This window comes from Phocoena sinus, chromosome 3, assembly GCF_008692025.1.
Source record: "Phocoena sinus isolate mPhoSin1 chromosome 3, mPhoSin1.pri, whole genome shotgun sequence".
Taxonomy (NCBI): domain Eukaryota; kingdom Metazoa; phylum Chordata; class Mammalia; order Artiodactyla; family Phocoenidae; genus Phocoena; species Phocoena sinus.
The window spans coordinates 57,625,616-57,642,950 of NC_045765.1; the positions used below are offsets into that span (position 1 = coordinate 57,625,616).

The 17,335-nt window shown below is 44.9% G+C and overlaps 1 protein-coding gene across 1 annotated transcript in view; it reads left to right on the forward strand.

The window, feature by feature from the left end:
- The window catches only part of SPOCK1 (SPARC (osteonectin), cwcv and kazal like domains proteoglycan 1), a 567,180-nt gene that overhangs the window by 269,569 nt on the left and 280,276 nt on the right, over positions 1 to 17,335 (forward strand). The window contains exon 2 of the mRNA XM_032629178.1: positions 3,831 to 3,876. Within this exon, the coding sequence (XP_032485069.1) occupies positions 3,831 to 3,876 (46 nt within the window). The remainder of the gene's footprint in view (positions 1 to 3,830; positions 3,877 to 17,335) is intronic.

The window sequence follows — 17,335 nt, forward strand, 5'->3', positions numbered from 1 at the left end:
CCATTTTTCTAGATTCCACATATATGTGTTATTATACAATATTTGCTTTTCTCTTTCTGACTTACTTCACTCTGTATGACACTCTCTATCCACGTCTGTACAAATGACCCAATTTCATTCCTTTTTATGGCTGAGTAATATTGCATTGTATATATATGTACTACCTCTTCTTTATCCATTCCTCTGTTGATGGACATTTAGGTATAATGACTTTTGATGTGTTTTTACTATGACTGTATGCTCACCTGGAATGTTTCATGATTTTGGACATAACTCAGTGTGCTCAAATTTGAGAGTCTTTTTAAATTTATAGGTTCTTGCGGGTTTTAACAGTCCCTAAAGAGTTAGGTGATTTTCATTTTCGAAGTGGTATCATGAAATGGAATAAGCCCTTCCTCGTACGGTGAGAATCTAGAGGAAGACTGTTCTCTGCCCTGTCCAGCAGAGGCCTGATATAATTATCCTGTGCAGTATAGCCAATAAAATATACATGCATGGTAACACTGCCACCCTTCACCCTTCAGCCGGTAGAATGCACTAACAGGAGTTAGTGAATTTAATAAATAACTGTATCTAGGTCTGCGAACTTCTATTTAGGTGTATGTTTTAAGAATTAACTGTTGCTGAGGTCCGTGCAAGTCATTTTTAAAAGCTTCATCAGTAGAGATAAAATTACCCGTTAAGAGGCCAACACAGACAGATACACCTCGCCTGGCGAGTGTGATCTAGTATGTCCACCATGCCTTCCACCATAGTCTGAATTTTAACAGGCCACATCTTTATTGGGCCAGAAGGAAGATCAGAGGTGAGGGCTTTTCAAGTCCTGTGCTTTTCTGGTCTCTGGACCAGGCTCTGGGGTCCACGCAGCATAATGCACTTAGGTACCGGGCAGCACCTGGGTGGTGTGGGGCTGGCACACTGCTTCCCATGGTGGGATTTGCCACTGTGAGAAAGGAGGTAGAAGCGTCAACGGCACAGCAAGTCCTGGGTCTGTTTTAGGATAACCTAAAATATATGCTATATTTAAAAATTTTTAGATAGAAAATAAGATAAAGGAAGATCTGGGCTGGCGCCCGTGGATGTTAAGCGCTGGAGAAATGACCAGCCAGTCGTCCTTTGTCCCTTGAGCACTGACTGTTAAGTGGGACTCAGGGGTGAGGTGAAGCTCTAGAAGGGCGTTCTTCTCGCTTTGGCTTTTTCCGCGCGAGTTTGGATGGTATCAACTATGGTCCTTACCAGACGTTGCCCCAGAGGCAGAGTGGATTGATTGGCACAGGCCCAGCTGCTTGGACTGCCCATGTCTGCAGACCTGGCTGGTCCAGTGTGGAAGGCTGATCCGTGAACTCCGGCCGCTCATATTTGGACCTCGCTGCTGCAGTGACCGCTAAGTGGCCCGTGCTCAGTGGCCATCCCCCAAGTGGGCTCTGGTTCCTCTCTCTCAGCTGTAGCCACAGCGGTCACACCCAAGGTTGTCTGGGCTGCTAGCTCATTAGGTTCTGCTTTGGCACCCGCTTTCCTAAGGCAGGTCAAAAGCAATCAGATGCAGGGAAATCATTTTCCTTCCCCACTTGGCCTTGCTGGGCTAGAGGCTGTTTGAAGGACTCATTTTGCACAATGAGCTTTGACTCCGGTGTACCTTCACATGTGGGCAGCAGTTAGGCAGAATTATTACATGTGCAATGAGTTTTTAAATATTCTCATGCAGATAGCCACTTTTAGAGGTTTTATATTTAAAACCATGATTTTCCCCAAGAAATATGTAAAAATGGCAGTTATAGTTAGCCTGGAAATGTGGCAAGGTCCAGAAGAATGCTTCACATTCCATCCAAGTTATAACGTATGTTGAAATCACTAGGGAATATTCAGTTCTTGAGACCGGCTCAAACTTCACTTGGATATCAAAGAGAATGTGACATGTGAAATTAAAGCAAAGGAACTTGTCTTTGGCTCCAGTCCTTCCTTGTTAGACACACATCCTAAGCTTCCAAGGACTTCCATGTATTAGAACAGCATGTTCAAGTAGAAAATAGTTCCCATGATTTTAGATTGCGGTTGGGTGGTGCCATCCTCTGGATGTGCAGAGGGCACTGATGAACCACAGCTGGAAGGACAGAGGTTTTGTTGTTTTTTCTCCAGTGGTGAGGGTGAGTTCCTCCTGGGTTATCTCTTCTCTTGCCCTTGTGAACAGCAGAATGTCTGAGTCACTTGCTTGTATTTAGTGCTGAGTATATTGGCCATCAAAGCTGAGAAATCAAGTGGTAAATTTCCCAGCCATCATCCGGCTCTTAACTTAGAATCATTAACTCTGGCTGCCACATAATTCAAAAGACTAGGATTATATTTAAAATAATAAATGGAGAGAGATGTGGCAGAGGGATTCTTTTAAACTTTCTCAGTGATATTTCATGGTGTAGACCTCAGAGACTAACCGGATGGGTGAGACCTATTCCTAACCGGATGGGTGAGAAGACCAGTTATGCCATAAATTTAAAGCCAGAGCAAAGTGGGCCAATTCCTCAGAGTTAAAAATGATTTAATGCTGAATCCCCAGGATCCGGAGGAACCCGTCCATGTTTATTCATGCTCTGGAAAAATGGAATCACTGCCCAAGGAGCAATGTTCTGATTTTACTCTAAATCCAGTTTCCTAAAATCTATTTAAGGGCTTAGGTGAACGCAACCAGGATCTAATAAAGCCAGGTAATTGAATGACACAGAGGCCGATAAAATTCACAGGAGATGGTGTCGGAGATAAACGGCCACAGGAGACGGCATGGCATGGACCATAGTTGAAACTAATTGTGCACTTTGATCTAAATGAACTTCCCTAGAAGAGGCGTCGAGGCCTCATTTTGGACAGCTTTCTGGAACTGCAGCCTGCAGGGTACCAGCTGAAAACACATCCAGCAGATCATTTGAGTATATGCAGGAGGAAATTAACTGCATGGGGGCACATGCCCTAAAAATGGTTGTGGAGGTGTTTTCCACGGGTGAGGCCTCTGCATGTTGCAGACGGTTGAGCTGAGCTGACAGAGTGGGTGTGCTCGGCCGCAGTGGGGTGGGTGAGCACTTACAGGGAGGAGAAAGAGTGGGCAGTGGAGGTTTGGAAGGGAAGGGTTATTAGCAGTGGGGAAGAGGTTAATGTGACGATAGAGAAGTGAGGGACCTGGACCCTTGCACTTTCAAAGTAATGAAGTGTCTGGCCTCGGAGCATAAATCGAGGCAAGCTTCATGCAAGAAGGACATGGTTATGAACGAACCAGATTGGCCAGCCTTTGTGTTTTTATCTTTACACACCTGGGACACATGGTATTAAGCTGAATATATGCCTGTGGTTAATTCTCACATTTGAATGGCCCTCTGTTTTTAGGTTTGGGGAGTGTTAGAAAACTGGAATTGTGGGCCAGAATTACATGTCTTCGTGTAGGAGAAATGTTGACAGTTGAATTATCAGTGGTTACAAACACAGAGGCTTAATCCCAAGTGAGAACAGCTAGGCCTCACCACTAGCGGTATAATTGATAGCAAATAAGTCTTGCACTTAGAAGGTGTCTCCGTTTATCTGTCAAACCAGGAAGAGCAGTGCTGTTTCCATATTAGGCTGAAATGTATTAACTCTTCCTAGTGTATAATCCATACAGTTTGAAAGACAAGAATTTAAAAAGTCAATTGATATTTTTGATTGCACGTGAATGCCTTGGAAAGATTTCTAAGCCCTTAGTGTTTTCCTTTGTGTTTTGGGAGGTGGGGGGAAAGGCAGCTTTTTATGCATTTATGTGAGAAGCTTCTTGAAATCTGACCTTTGTTTTCTGTTTTTTTTTCCTCATATAGGATGATTATTTCAGAAACTGGAATCCCAACAAGCCTTTTGACCAAGGTAAAGGATGCACTTTTTCTTGCTGTATATTCCATGGGAAATGCTGTCTCATTTTTCCTTCCTTGAATGCTGATTTACTCTTCTCTTAAAGGCCACCTAGCTGTCTTATTTTACTGACTTTTGTGGACTGAATTGACTGGGGTGATAGAAACTATTTTGATCAAATTGGTTATTTGTCTGAGATTGTCTAAGAGATTAAAAAATGTTTTTATTGAATTGACCACTATAATCATTGGTTGGTTTTGTTAGAGAACAAACACATAAAGAAACAAAATAGTAAAATGCTTATCAGACTAACCCGGTGGATTGTTGGGCTGAGTCCAGTGATTTCATTCATGGAACAGACTGTGCCTGGAGACGCTGTCCAATTCACATGAGCCACAAAAATGAAGCTTTCTTGTCTAGAAATAGGCTAATCCCGGGAGGCTTTCAGGGGCGCTGATATTTCGTTTGTTAAATAACCTCATCATGTTTCTAAATAGAAGCTTGTTTCAGGGGCAGCTCACTGACCGCCTGGGTTTTAGCTTGGTCCTCAGAGGGCTCTTTCCACTCACACCAGCAAGCACAAAGCCAGGCTCCTGAAGGCCATTGTAAATCTCTGTCCTCCTGTGAGCTATTTAAGACACAGCGAGGACCTGCTGTGACTCACATCCCTGTTTCTATTGTTCCATGTGGGGCTGCTGTTGGCACAGACCCTGCTGCTGAAATGGTGGCAGATTGTACTTCAAGTATGTATATGCAATTAATGCTGCAACTCAGAGGGAAAATGTTACCCACCGAGTCTCAAAGGTTCACGCTTCTGAGAATCAGCTTCAGTTCTGTAGATTGAGTATTTGATGTGGTCACGATGGTCAACTTGACACAAAGAAGTCAAGGAAAGCATTGACGTGTAACACGATAGAAGGCGCCCCTTTCCGCTCTCTCCTCTGTCACTTTACTGGGTCACTCCAGCCGGACTCTGGTTTTCTGGTAAGCAAAATTGGCATTAAAATTTTCGCATAGACATTTAGCGTATGCCCTCAAGTAGTGCAACACTTTGTTCATTCATACGTGCATGCATTCATTCGTTCTCAAACATTTATTGACCTAGCACTCTGGAACAAGCACCAAGCCAGGTCCTGGGGATAAAACAGGAAACCTGTGGTGCCCATCCAGGAGGAGCTCAGAGTGGGGAATGGGGAAATAGCTCAGTGAACAATTGTGGTGGAAGATGTGTTAATGGCTATGATGCAGGTGTGTGCAGGTGAGACCATAGGTGGGAGACTTAGTGGGCATGCATGTGTGTGTTGTGGGCGGGTGCTAGGGGAGGCTTTCTTTTGGAGGCCCCGTCTGGGCTATACCTATGCCAGTGGGCTCCAAGGGCCTCACACTTCAGCAACTTTAAAAAAATTTTTTAAAATTTTAATTGAAATATAGTTGATTTACAATATTGTGTTAGTTTCAGGTGTACAGCAAAGTGATGAAGTTATACATAGGTATAAATTATTTTTCCAGTTCTTTTCCATTATAGGTTATTACAAGATATTGAATATAGTTCCCTGTGCTATACAGTAAATCCTTGTTGTTTATCTATTTTATATACAGTGGCGTGCATCTGTGAATCCCATGCTCCTACTAATTTATCCCTTCCTCACCCTTTCCCCTTTGGTAACCATGTTTGTTTTCTATGTCCACGAGTCTGTTTCTGTTTTGTAAATAAGTTCATTTGTATTATTTTTTAGATTCCACATATAAGTGGTATCATATAATATTTGTCTTTCTCTGTCTGACTTATTTCACTCAGTATGATAATCTCTAGGTCCATCCATGTTGCTGCAAATGGCATTGTTTCATTCTTTTTTATGCCTGAGTAGTATTCCATTGTGTATATATACCACATCTTCTTTATCCGTTCATCCATTGACGGACACTTAGCTTGCTTCCATATCTTGGCTATTGTAAATAGTGCTGCTATGAACATTGGGGTGCATGTATCTTTTTGAATTAGTTTCGTGTTTTCTGGATTATATGCCCAGGAGTGCGATTGCTGGACCATATGTCAGTTCTATTTTTAGTTGTTTAAGGAACCTCCATACTGTTCATAGTGCACCAATTTACCTTCCCACCAACAGTGTAGGAGGGTTTCCTTTTCTCCACACCCTCTCCAGCATTTGTTATTTGTAGACTTTTTGATGACGGCCATTCTGACTGGTGTGAGGTGATACCTCATTGTAGTTTTAAGTTGCATTTCTCTAATAATGAGCAATGATGAGGATCTTTTCATGTTCCTGTTGGCCATCTTGATGTCTTCTTTGGAGAACTAACAACTTTAACAGTGACTGAATCATCACAGTAAATCACAGTAAAACATATGAAAGTATTTGTAATTTAGAAATTTTCCATCAAAAATGATCAAAATTTCTAAAAATTTCTCAAAAGGCTACACCTTCATGTTGGAAGAACACTCAGATGTAGAGCAACACGTTCCCTATGTGTACCTGGTAAATGAGCCCTTCTGCAAACACCCCTACCAGGATCTTTCTTATGGAGCTACCGCAGGTGATCGCGACCATGAACTGACGCTTTCCAGTCCAGAAAAAGATTTAGGTTCTAGTCCTGTAAGGATCAAATGTTGCCTAAATAAATGCCAGATTTACTCTTCCCCAGGGCCTGCCAACAAATACTAAAACTTTACCAAGGAACATTTTAAGTTTTACTAAGTCGCATTGGGAAAGGTTATACCCGAAGGTGGGCATCATTTGTCACTTCATATATGTAAATGATATATCTACATATATGATATAAATGATAGCTTCCTTTGAACATGCTATTTAAATCTGTCTAACCACAAAGTCCAAACAAGGATTTTTCTCTCCAAGGAATGTTAGCAACAATATCCAGCAGCGTCCTGCCCCTGCTCCCTCTTTTCCGAGCTCTGCAGGCTTGAAAACTCGATCTGCTGAGATAAATCCTTGCAGAAAACCTCATGACTTTCTGGGGTATAATTGAGGACCTTAGCTGAGAAGCCCCACTTCGTACCTCAGGTGTAGCTGCTGTTGGCTATTTATATCCCGAGCTGGGGGGAGAGCAGGCAGGGCTGAGAATAGCCTTCACTTAAAATATCGGCTCCAGCAGATGTCATCAATTACACTGGGTGCCGCTCAATAAAAATGGGAGGTTACTGTATCAGCGCTGACACAGCCTGGCGCAATATAAACCACAGGCCTGGAAGAGATCGGGCATTTCATCTTCCAGCAAATAGGAGGATTGCCGAGCTCCAGTGGAGATTGTCAGCTGCAGAGAGAAGTCGTTTCCCCTCCTGAGCTAAAAAAGAATCTGACGTGGTTCAGGCAGTTTTGTGGTTGGGGATGACTTTCAGTTTATAGAAATGGAACTTGCTGGAAAGCATTTTAGAGGGCCAGATGACAAGCATGTTCTGAGATGGAGGTGGAAGTGGCTTCACGATAGAGGTGGGTGTGGAATGGGCTTGAAATGCAGGGGGAGAAAAGGGGAAGGAAGGCCGTGCACGGGGGATTCTGGTAGAGAGCAGCCAGATAGGTGGATTTGAGGCAGGCTGTGAAGGGCATTTCATACCAATCTATGAAGTTTAAACTTTGTTTTCTTGGCAGTGGGGACCCATAGAAAGTTTTTGAGCAGAGAAGTGCCAGGTTGAAGGCAATACTTTAGAGGACCTAGTTTGGTGGCTCAACAGCAGTGATTCGGAACCCAAGACACCCCTGCTAAATGCTGCCCCTCCTACCGGACTCTTAGGTAACTTCTCCATTGCATCATTCATTGCCTTGCATCTCTGGGCTTTGGTCACAGATGGTCAGACTTAACCATTCAGCTCTGTAGCTTGACCTCTGAAATGCCCTGTAGCTCCTGACTGTCTCAAGTACTGGTGTGAATAGTAAGGACACACATAGTATTCAAGAAATAGTTACTTCCCTGTAATTGCTCTTTCTGCTGAAGGATAGTTACTGGACTTTGAACAACAGGGCTTCATAGAGCAAGCACTTATCATGTAATGACTCCAAGGTAGTTAGAAGAAAAGCGCCTCACTGGAGGTGTCCTTCCACAAGGCTGAAAACGTCTTTAACGTGTTATCTTTAAGAGGATCATTAATGCTTCGGTCAGTGGAGTATAATAGCTGTCACCTTGAGGCTTTTCTAAGAATTCTTTCTGAGATTTGGATAAAGTAGTCTATCCTTTTTGATTGTGATGACTTAATGCCAAATCTCCTCACAGAAGGGACAGAAGGGAGTTCAGAATTGAAGGCAACAATTATTAACTCAGGTGAGAAATTTCCTTTGTGAAGTCCACAAAGATAGATGCCCTGGCGGGAGTTGGACAGGCTGTATAGTTCAAGAGGGCAACTGGCAGATGCAGACGGCTTCCTGGCTTATATAGGCAGGAGGACTGGGGCCCTCAGAGTGGCCCTCTGCAGGAGGCTGGCCGAGCCTGGAGGGCTCTGGAGTGATTCCAGAGTTTTGGGTGGCCTCTGCCGCTTTTGCCTTTGGCACCTTCCCTACGCTGGCCCCTAGCAAACCTGGAGCACAGAGTGGGTGTTGAGAAGACACGAGTTTTATGCTTCTGAAAGTGGCATCTGGTCCAGCAAGATGCTTCCCCCAGAGAACAGTCCCTGCGCAAACAAGTTTGGGACACACATATGCTCTGTTCATCTCGTGGAGATTCACAGTGTTTGTTAGCAATTTAAAAGCTCTAAGAAGTCTTTTAGTAAAGAAGCCCATTTAACTTACCATGTGCTAAATGTGCATTTGACCACATGCTTTTGCTGTTATTTTTTTCACACCATACCTGTCATGTCCCCAGCAAAAGTGGTATCTTCTGTGGGATACACTTTGGTGAGTGCAGTATGGGGTCCCGGGGTTTGTAGTCAGATCCTCTAAATTTGGAACTTGACTCTGCCACTTATTAGCTGTGTGATTCTAGGCAAGTTGCTTAACCTCTCTGATTCTAAGCCTTCCCATCTGGACATGGTAACAGTAAGAGCACCTAGAGGATTAAATGAGATAATGTGTCTGGCAGATAGCAAGCGCTCTGTTAAGTGTTGTTTTAGCCAGCAATTGATCTTTTTTGCTCCCTCCTCTTCCTGTCTAGCTGCCTTTCCGTGTTGCTTCTCTCCCTTCCCACGCAGGTTTTCTTTCTTTCTTCTTGTATTCCCTCATGGGAGCGCTCACAGTTGTAGTGCTCTGGAGCTCCCGGGCTAAATTAGAGGTGGCCTGTCTTACGCTAGGTGAGTCATTGCCGTTGCACCTCCACATCCTCATTATTGGGGCTGAAAAGGTTCAGGCTCTTAATGCCCATTCATTCATTTATTCAACAGGTACCGAATGCTGATGTCTAAACCCCCTATGCTAGATAGTAGGGACCACACTAAAGAAGGTCTTTCTTGGGCCCCTCGGGATTATAAATCATTAGTCATCTGTCCAAGTTCTTACACCAGCATGGAGTGTGTGTCTGTACTGGGGGTGACAGGGTGGGGAAGCGAAAAGTATTGACCTGGGAAACTCATATGATGTCAACTGTTTACCCTAGTGACACAGGGCAGTTTCAGTTGGGATGACAGTTTTTGCTACCGATTGGCCTCACTCAGTCTGTGTCTGTTGACTGTGGATCAGGGCACCCCCAGCCTTAGCTGATCAACATTCACTTCGGTGTGACGCTGAGGGTGCAGTCTCACAGATCCTCTTTTTCCTTGGAGTCCGGTGGCTGATGAGGAAGTTTATTCAAAGGGCCTAGAGGGGAAAGAGAGAACTGGTTGAACCACAATACTGTGGTACAAAAATAAAAGGTGTTGGTTTGGGGATTCACTGAGTTAGCGGATGAATAAGGAGCAAAGTGAATTCTAACAGGCAGCTTCAAAACTTCTAGACCAGTCCTTTTTTTTTTTTTTTTGCAGTACGCGGGCCTCTCACTGTTGCGGTCTCTCCCATTGCGGAGCACGGGCTCCGGACGCGCAGGCTCAGCGGCCATGGCTCACGGGCCCAGCCGCTCCGCGGCATGTGGGATCTTCCCGGACCGGGCCACGAACCCGCATCCCCTACATCGGCAGGCAGACTCTCAACCACTGCGCCACCAGGGAAGCCCTAGACCAGTCCTTTTTGAAAAAGAAAATTGGAGCTTATTCATAATGCTTTTGCCAAGTGAAAGGTTTTTATTGTTGTTGTTGTATTGTGGGGTTGAGAAGGTAATTTGTGTATAAAACCATTGCATCACTTTAATATAAAATTCTGATTACCTGAAAATGTCCTGCAGTGTTGGAATGCAAATTAATCTAGGTTCCATACTGCAGCCATGGTCCGCTCAGGAAAGAACCCACTGGTGTATTTGGGTAAGAAGTTCCACTTGATGGGACAAACCATTTTAGGAAAAATGGCTGAAGGGGATTTTATCATGGAACTTTTTCTGAGACCAGTGGGTTCCTTTAATGTGGAATAAATGAATGTTTTAGGTAAAGTGTGGAGGTGTTGGTTTAAAGGATAACGTTTTTCCTTCTGGAGTGAATATTAATCATTTTTCCTCCAGAGCAGCCTGGCTGTGACTAAATCTGAGATGATGCTGGTGATCTTCAGAGCAGAATATGAACTTGTAGAAATTGATCTCCAGATAAAAATAAAGCTCTGGAAGGCAGGGTCCCCTTTCACTTATGCTGTTCACTTGAGTAGAATAAAAGAAGAAAAACCTTGCCCTTTGACCTCCAATCTATCATACCAAGATCCTGATAAGCTCAAATCCTCACCAAAGCCCTGAACTCTTTTCAGACGAAAATTCTAAAACTCGAAAGGAGAGAGTTCTTCCTGTGTTCCAGCCATGTTTCTGGAGCCAGGGCCCCGTGGACTATCACAGCAACATGTTTTGTCCAAGTTTTAAAGAGCTCCTGGCGGAGCCAAGGTTGCTTATTTCTAAAATTTTTCTTTAGAAGGCGATTTCTTTCCCTCTAGATTAATCTGAAATTTTACATGATAGGCTTTATAGAAATCTTAAATCCCCATAGCTTTCCTCTTGATGTGGAATTTAACCTCGCCCCAGAAGGAGCCGCTGATTTGCATGCGTTGGGCCATGAAAAATTTTCAGTGTTTAAGGATCTGTTCATCCTATCTGATCCTTCGGGCTACTGATTCTCAGAGGCAGCTGGCCTGCTTTGTGGGAAGCATCTTCATTTTCTCCGGGTTCCCTCATGTTTGGTCTGGTTGGTTCTTCCCTCTCGCCTTTGCCTTTGCACATAAGTTAAGGACCATTCTCTCCCCTTAACAGAAATAGCTCCTGTTATTTAAAATAACCGATTCCTGCCCCAGACATTCACACCTCACTCCAGACACCTCCGCCTCTCACCTCCTGCCATCTCTCCTTCTCTTTCTTGATTATGATGATACAATAGTTACTATTTTTAAAAATTTCAAGTGTTGATCTTTAAATTTTCCAAGTCAATTCTGCCAGAGAAGAAACAGAAAACTGCTAATTCAAATATTGGTTTGCTCCTCCTTTAACTCAGCCTATATGCTTTGAAGTTAGATCAAGTTGAATGTTTTATCTTTCATCTCTGGCCGCCTTTACCTGTCTGCTTATTTTAAGGAAATAAAACATCAGATATAAGACTGAAATCCCCCAGGGGCCCCTCCTTGGTCCTCTTTCCCATTTTCTTTTCTTTAAAGGTGACCGTGTCGTTAACATGCTTTTCTTTCCATGTTCTTGTCCTTTTATGTCATACGTGCATGTCTACAAACACTGTTATACATATAGAAATGAATGTTTTCTCCTCTAACCTGTTTATTTCACTGAAAATTGTTTTCGATTGGTTAGCTGTCGATACAGTTAATTCCTTTATATTGTGATGTTCTGTGGTACTAATATGCTCCAGTTTATCCACCGGTTCCCCCGTTGGTGGACATTTATGTTATCTCATTTGCTTTACTGTTGGAGCTGCTTTCTCTTAGCATTTCTAACACATGCTGACTGATTCGTCCATCCAGTCCCTTGGCCTGGAGAGTGTGGTGTCCCCCAAGGGAGGCCAAGGCGGGACAGGACTCTGCCACTCTTAAAATGTGCGACTTCAGGCAAATCACTGGCCTTTCTTTTTTTTTTTTAACGTCTTTATTGGGGTTCACTGGCCTTTCTTGACTTCTGTTTGCCCATCTCTGCGATAAAACGGGTGGGCCAGGTGGCCCCTGAAGTCCTTTCCTTCTGATAGCCAAGCTATCATGGTTTCAGGCAATGTAGAATCTGTTTTCCTCACGAAGGAAGGAAAAATGAAAAATTTGAAGTCTGATGCTCTTATTTCAAAGGTTACAGTTTAACCAATGAGGTATGAATATCGCTTCAATAAAACCAATGGAATTAAATGGGCCTTTTAACCATCAGGGGTGGGGAGGGAGGCTCAGAATAAAAAGCAAAAAGGACCAGAGTAGGAGGTACTTTGTTTTCTCACAGAGTCCTGTGGGCAGTGCAAGAGGTGGAGGAAATAGCCAGGGTTTAGAAGGCTTGGGTTCAAATCTCAGCTCCCCCGTGAATGTGGGACATCCACTTGAGGCTTGTGACTTATCTAGGCTAACGATATCCATCTGGTGGACATTTGTGATGACTGTGCGAGCTCATGATTGCAGAGAGCCGGGGAGTTGGTATGTGGCGTGTGCCCAGGAAAGCTCAGTTTCTTCTCAGCTCAGCCTTGCCGGGGACCCCTGTGCAAGCTCCATCTCCTCACAGGAGCCGGCCGCTGTGGGTGTTAAGTTCCCGGCTTCCTCTGGCTCCTCTAGCGGCTGCCAGTAGCCTGGCAGCTCCAAGGAGCCAAAGCCATTCTGGGTTGTGTTCCACCCTTTGGATGGAATCATGAAGGCTAGTAAAATTTCCAGTGCAATTATGGGGCGCTTGTGGCTTTCTATTACTGTGTTTAAGAGGTTCTTTTAGCACGAACAGATCCATTTAAAAGACATGTTTATCACCTTTCCCCAAACTCATAAAACGTAGTGTTAGTTTTATAAAAAGAGAAAAAAAAAAAAGGAAGAAGCAAACCCAAACCTTCGGCTATTCCATCTGCTAGAACAACAGCCCCTGAATTAATTACATAGTATTTGTTGAGTCCTAATGAAACAACCTTGGTTTGGGGAAATTCTCAATAGGGGAAAAACTGTCAGTTGAATTTTTTTTTTTTTTTTTTTTTTTTTTTTTTTTTTTTTTGCGGTACGCGGGCCTCTCACTGTTGTGGCCTCTCCCGTTGCGGAGCACAGGCTCCGGACGCGCAGGCTCAGTGGCCATGGCTCATGGGCCCAGCCGCTCCGCGGCATGTGGGATCTTCCCGGACCGGGGCACGAACCTGTGTCCCCTGCATCAGCAGGCGGACTCTCAACCACTGCGCCACCAGGCAAGCCCTGTCAGTTGAATTTTTAAATGGATCAGTAATGCTGGGTAAATTTCCTCACTGGAGACCACAGAGTGGATGAGAGCATTTTCCCAATGGGAGATGGCTACCTGGAGAAACACTCGCCAGTATCACCTGTGCCCCATAGCTCTTCTGCCTAAGGTCCAGAGTTTGCTTTTGTTAAAGTTCTTCAGTGTGTGTTATGTAACACTTCATTGCTGGAGGCCTATTGAATGTTTGTCCTGCCCTGATAACCGTGTATGATGAAAGGCAGTGTGATGTATTGGGAGGACCCTGGGCGTTGCAGTCTCAAAGATTGAGTTCAGCTCCAGCTGTTCCCTCTAATAACTGTGTGTACCTAGGCAAATGCTTCACTTCTCTGGGCCTCAATTTCCTTATCTGTAAAATAGAAATTATGATGTTTTTCACAGCTGTGACATGAAGGGTCTGTAAAACTCTGGATGTGGTGCCTGATCCAGTCTTATTATCACATACATGAGAAAGGCAATAAGGCTTTGGTAAAAGGAGGAGGGTTGATGTTTTGTTCTGGGTTCTCAGTGTGAGAAGTTCTTAGGGGTTTCGATGTGTCTGCGTCTCCCTTTTGGTGTGTGAGCTAATTGATCAGTGAATTGTTCACTGATCACTTAGTAGGTGCTGAGTTGGTTTCATGCAGGAACATGGTGAGGAATGTGACGGCAGCTTTCTTCGGGGCGCTTGTAGTCTGTGTAGCCGAGAGAGAGACAGAGAGACACGTGAAATACAATAACCCAGGGTGTGTGCTCGGGGCTCCCAGACAGAGTCTTGCAGATGGGGGCGCTCGGGGGATGGGACAGCCAGCCCTTCCTGGGTGGGAGTCAGGAGAAGGTTGGTGGAGAAAGTGACCCGGAGCCTTTCTAAGGATGGGTAGATGCTGGGAGGTGAGCTGGAGGGACAGCATCTGACGGAAAGAAACGTTTCCTGATGGGTGAGACTTCGGTTACCAAAGAAGTGAAGTTTGATAGGATGCTTTAAAAAAGTACATTTATTAAGAGCGAGGAAGAAAATGTAAGTCATGACTTCAGTAGGCTGCCTCCCTCTGTCGCCAGTTCTCTCTCCAGATCCTTCTGATGTTGAAATACCCCTAGAGTGGGGGGCTGCAGACAGTGAGGTAGGTCTGGTGCAGGAACACTGGGGGTGGGGCGTGGGGTCTGGGACAAGCCAGCACCTACTCCACCTCCAGAGAGTGACCGTGACCCAGCTGTTGCTGAGGGTGGTCCTGAGGGTGCTGGGGCCCAGCATCGCCAGGACTTCTGCTTGCTGCAGAGGATCGAGAAATGAAGAAGTCTTTGTACGTGGGTAAAAATTCCTTATTCATCAGTATTAGCAAATAAATCCATTATTTAAAAAAAAAAAACGAGAAGAGGGTAAATATGTCCTTGGACTGTCTGTGGATTCTCCTAGAGGAGAGCTGAGGATCTCGTTGCCAGACCTCGTCTCTCGCCTGTGGTGTGTAGGCTCTGGAGGCTGATGGGTCCTTGAGGTGCCTCTGACCTGGAACAGCAGGGTGGCCCGAGGGTAGAGGCAGTGTCTGGCAGAGCAGGGGCACGCGGCCTCGATGGAGTCATTGTTGCCAGGCTACGATTAGATGCCAGGAGGCCCGCAGCCACGTGTCATGAGCAGGGGAGCCCGAATGCTGGGCCGACCTCTGGGTTATTACTGCTGTTTCTCTGTGGCCTCCCACACCACTTGCAGATGGATTGTTTTAATCTCGAGAAGAGGGAAACACACCCCTGCCCTCTCACATGCATTCAAGCACTCACACAACTCACACGAAATAAGGTGCTAGGGGGATTTAGAAACACAAACCATGTCCCAGAGAGCCAGAGCCAAGTCCCTTTGATCTTGCGGTGATTGTGTGAGGCGCCGAGTCTCCTCGCTGTGGGGCAGCTTGGGGCAGTGCTGTGGGCAGTGGCATCCCCGAGGAGCCCTCAGCAGGAGATGAATGCTGTGTACAGCAGTTGGCCCTGTGCTGCTCCGGCTCTTCATTGGCCAAAAAATATTGGTAGAAAGGGATCAGAAAGGTGGGAAATGTCAGATGCACTGAATGCCAAGTGGAGAAGACCCCAGTTAGGTGGAGGGTGGTCCTTCTGAGCCGGCATTCTAGCCCCGAAGTGGCCCAGGGTTTGTGCCACCCACGAGCCCTGGCCTCTACTCCAGCCCCTGTCATTCCCTCTCACTTCAAAATGTGGAGATAAATGCACTTGAGTTCTCCTGCTACATTCACTTCAGGTCTGTAAATGCTCAGTTTCCGTGCAGAAACTTACTTGAAATGTCACTCAGCTGTGCTCAGATTTGTAACCAAATGATGATAACCTGACATTTCTGTCTTTTCTTAAAAATATGTTTTTTCTGTCTTATTCATGAAAAGATAACTTTCAGGAATTTATAATATCAGGTAATAAATAAATAGATGACAGTATTTGGATCTAAGGAAAAGATGTGAGTGGATTAAATAAAGCTGCAGCAAGGGTAGTACTCAAAACACACACACAGTACATTTCTGTGCACTTCTAGAGTGGGCCCTGGGGCTTCCTAATAACCAAAGGAAGGAAGGAAGCACACGGCCTTATGTGCCCGTGAGATGAAAAAAAGGCAGCTTTTCATGAGAAATACAAGGTGTTCCTGGTATGGGGACCAGAGATGCCTTCCTTCAGTGAGTTCTCAAAAAGGGAGTTGTGCGGGCATGGACCCCTTTCCTGTCAGTGTCTGACAGTAAATACCACAGTAAGTTTTTACCATTGCTTCCTCCAGGATCTCTCGGTGTATGCCAATGGCATAGTGCCAACGTGCAGTTCTGTAAGGTAATTCGATGATAAGCCGGGCTAATAAAGAGTACACAGTCTTCTAAAGGTCTGGCTTGATACATGGATAAAATGGACAACATCCGGAAGAATGGATGGCCTGTCTCCATCAGAGAACACTCCGATTGTTTTGTTTCTGGTAACTCATTAGCATTGGGAACAGAGAGTTCTGGGCTCTTCCTGGCAGAAACAGGGAGTTCAGATCATCTGTGCTGCTAATTAGTGGAAGCAAATGGGTCTCCTTCATCAGCCAAGTGCTGGGTAGAGCCAATGTCCTCAGTCAGACATGCAGAATCCAGCCCAGAACTATGATACCTGAACGCAGAGTCACCTTCCTGCACGCCAAGCCTGTAGGTAAATTCAGACCCACAGACAGTGGATGATTATGAACAGGAACCTTGTGCCCTATATACCACTGGAACCGCAGGGGCTCACAGAGATGTCACGTGGGAGCTGTATAACGTGACTTAGGCTTCACGAGGATGGGAAACGCTTTCCTTGCACACACTTGTATATTTACACCCCTGTTTCTCAAGTGTGGGCAGATGCTGATGTGCTGAATAAAATTGACGTTTTGTTTAGCGGTATTACCTTTATGGTTACCTTTATGGAACTTACGGTTACCAGGGCGGAAGGGTGGAGGGGGGGAGGGATATTTAGGGAGTTTGGGATGGACATGTACACACTGCTGTATTTAAAATGGATAGCCGGGCTTCCCTGGTGGCGCAATGGTTGAGAGTCCGCCTGCCGATTCAGGGGACATGGGTTCGTACCCCGGTCTGGGAAGATCCCACATGCCGCGGAGCGGCTGGGCCCGTGAGCCATGGCCGCTGAGCCTGCGCGTCTGGAGCCTGTGCTCTGCAACGGGAGAGGCCACAACAGTGAGAGGCCCGCGTATCGCAAAAAAAAAAAAAAAAAAAAAAAAAAAAAAAAAATGGATAGCCAACGAGGACCTACTGTATAGCACAGGGAACTCTGCTCAATATTATTTAACAGCCTAATTAGGAAAAGAATTTGAAAAAGAATAGATACATGTCTGGATCACTTTGTTGTACACCTGAATTAACACAACATTGGAGTATCAACTATACTCCAGTATAAAATAAAAAGTTTTTTAAAAAGTATTAGCAAATTCCTATTAGATTTAGTTGTTGTGAAATTCTCAGCCATCAACAGAACTACTAACATGATAGCTACCTTTGGAGGGTGAAGGGGAGGGTGCCGTTTACAGGTGTTTTTTGACAGTTGAAAAGGGGTCCTCATG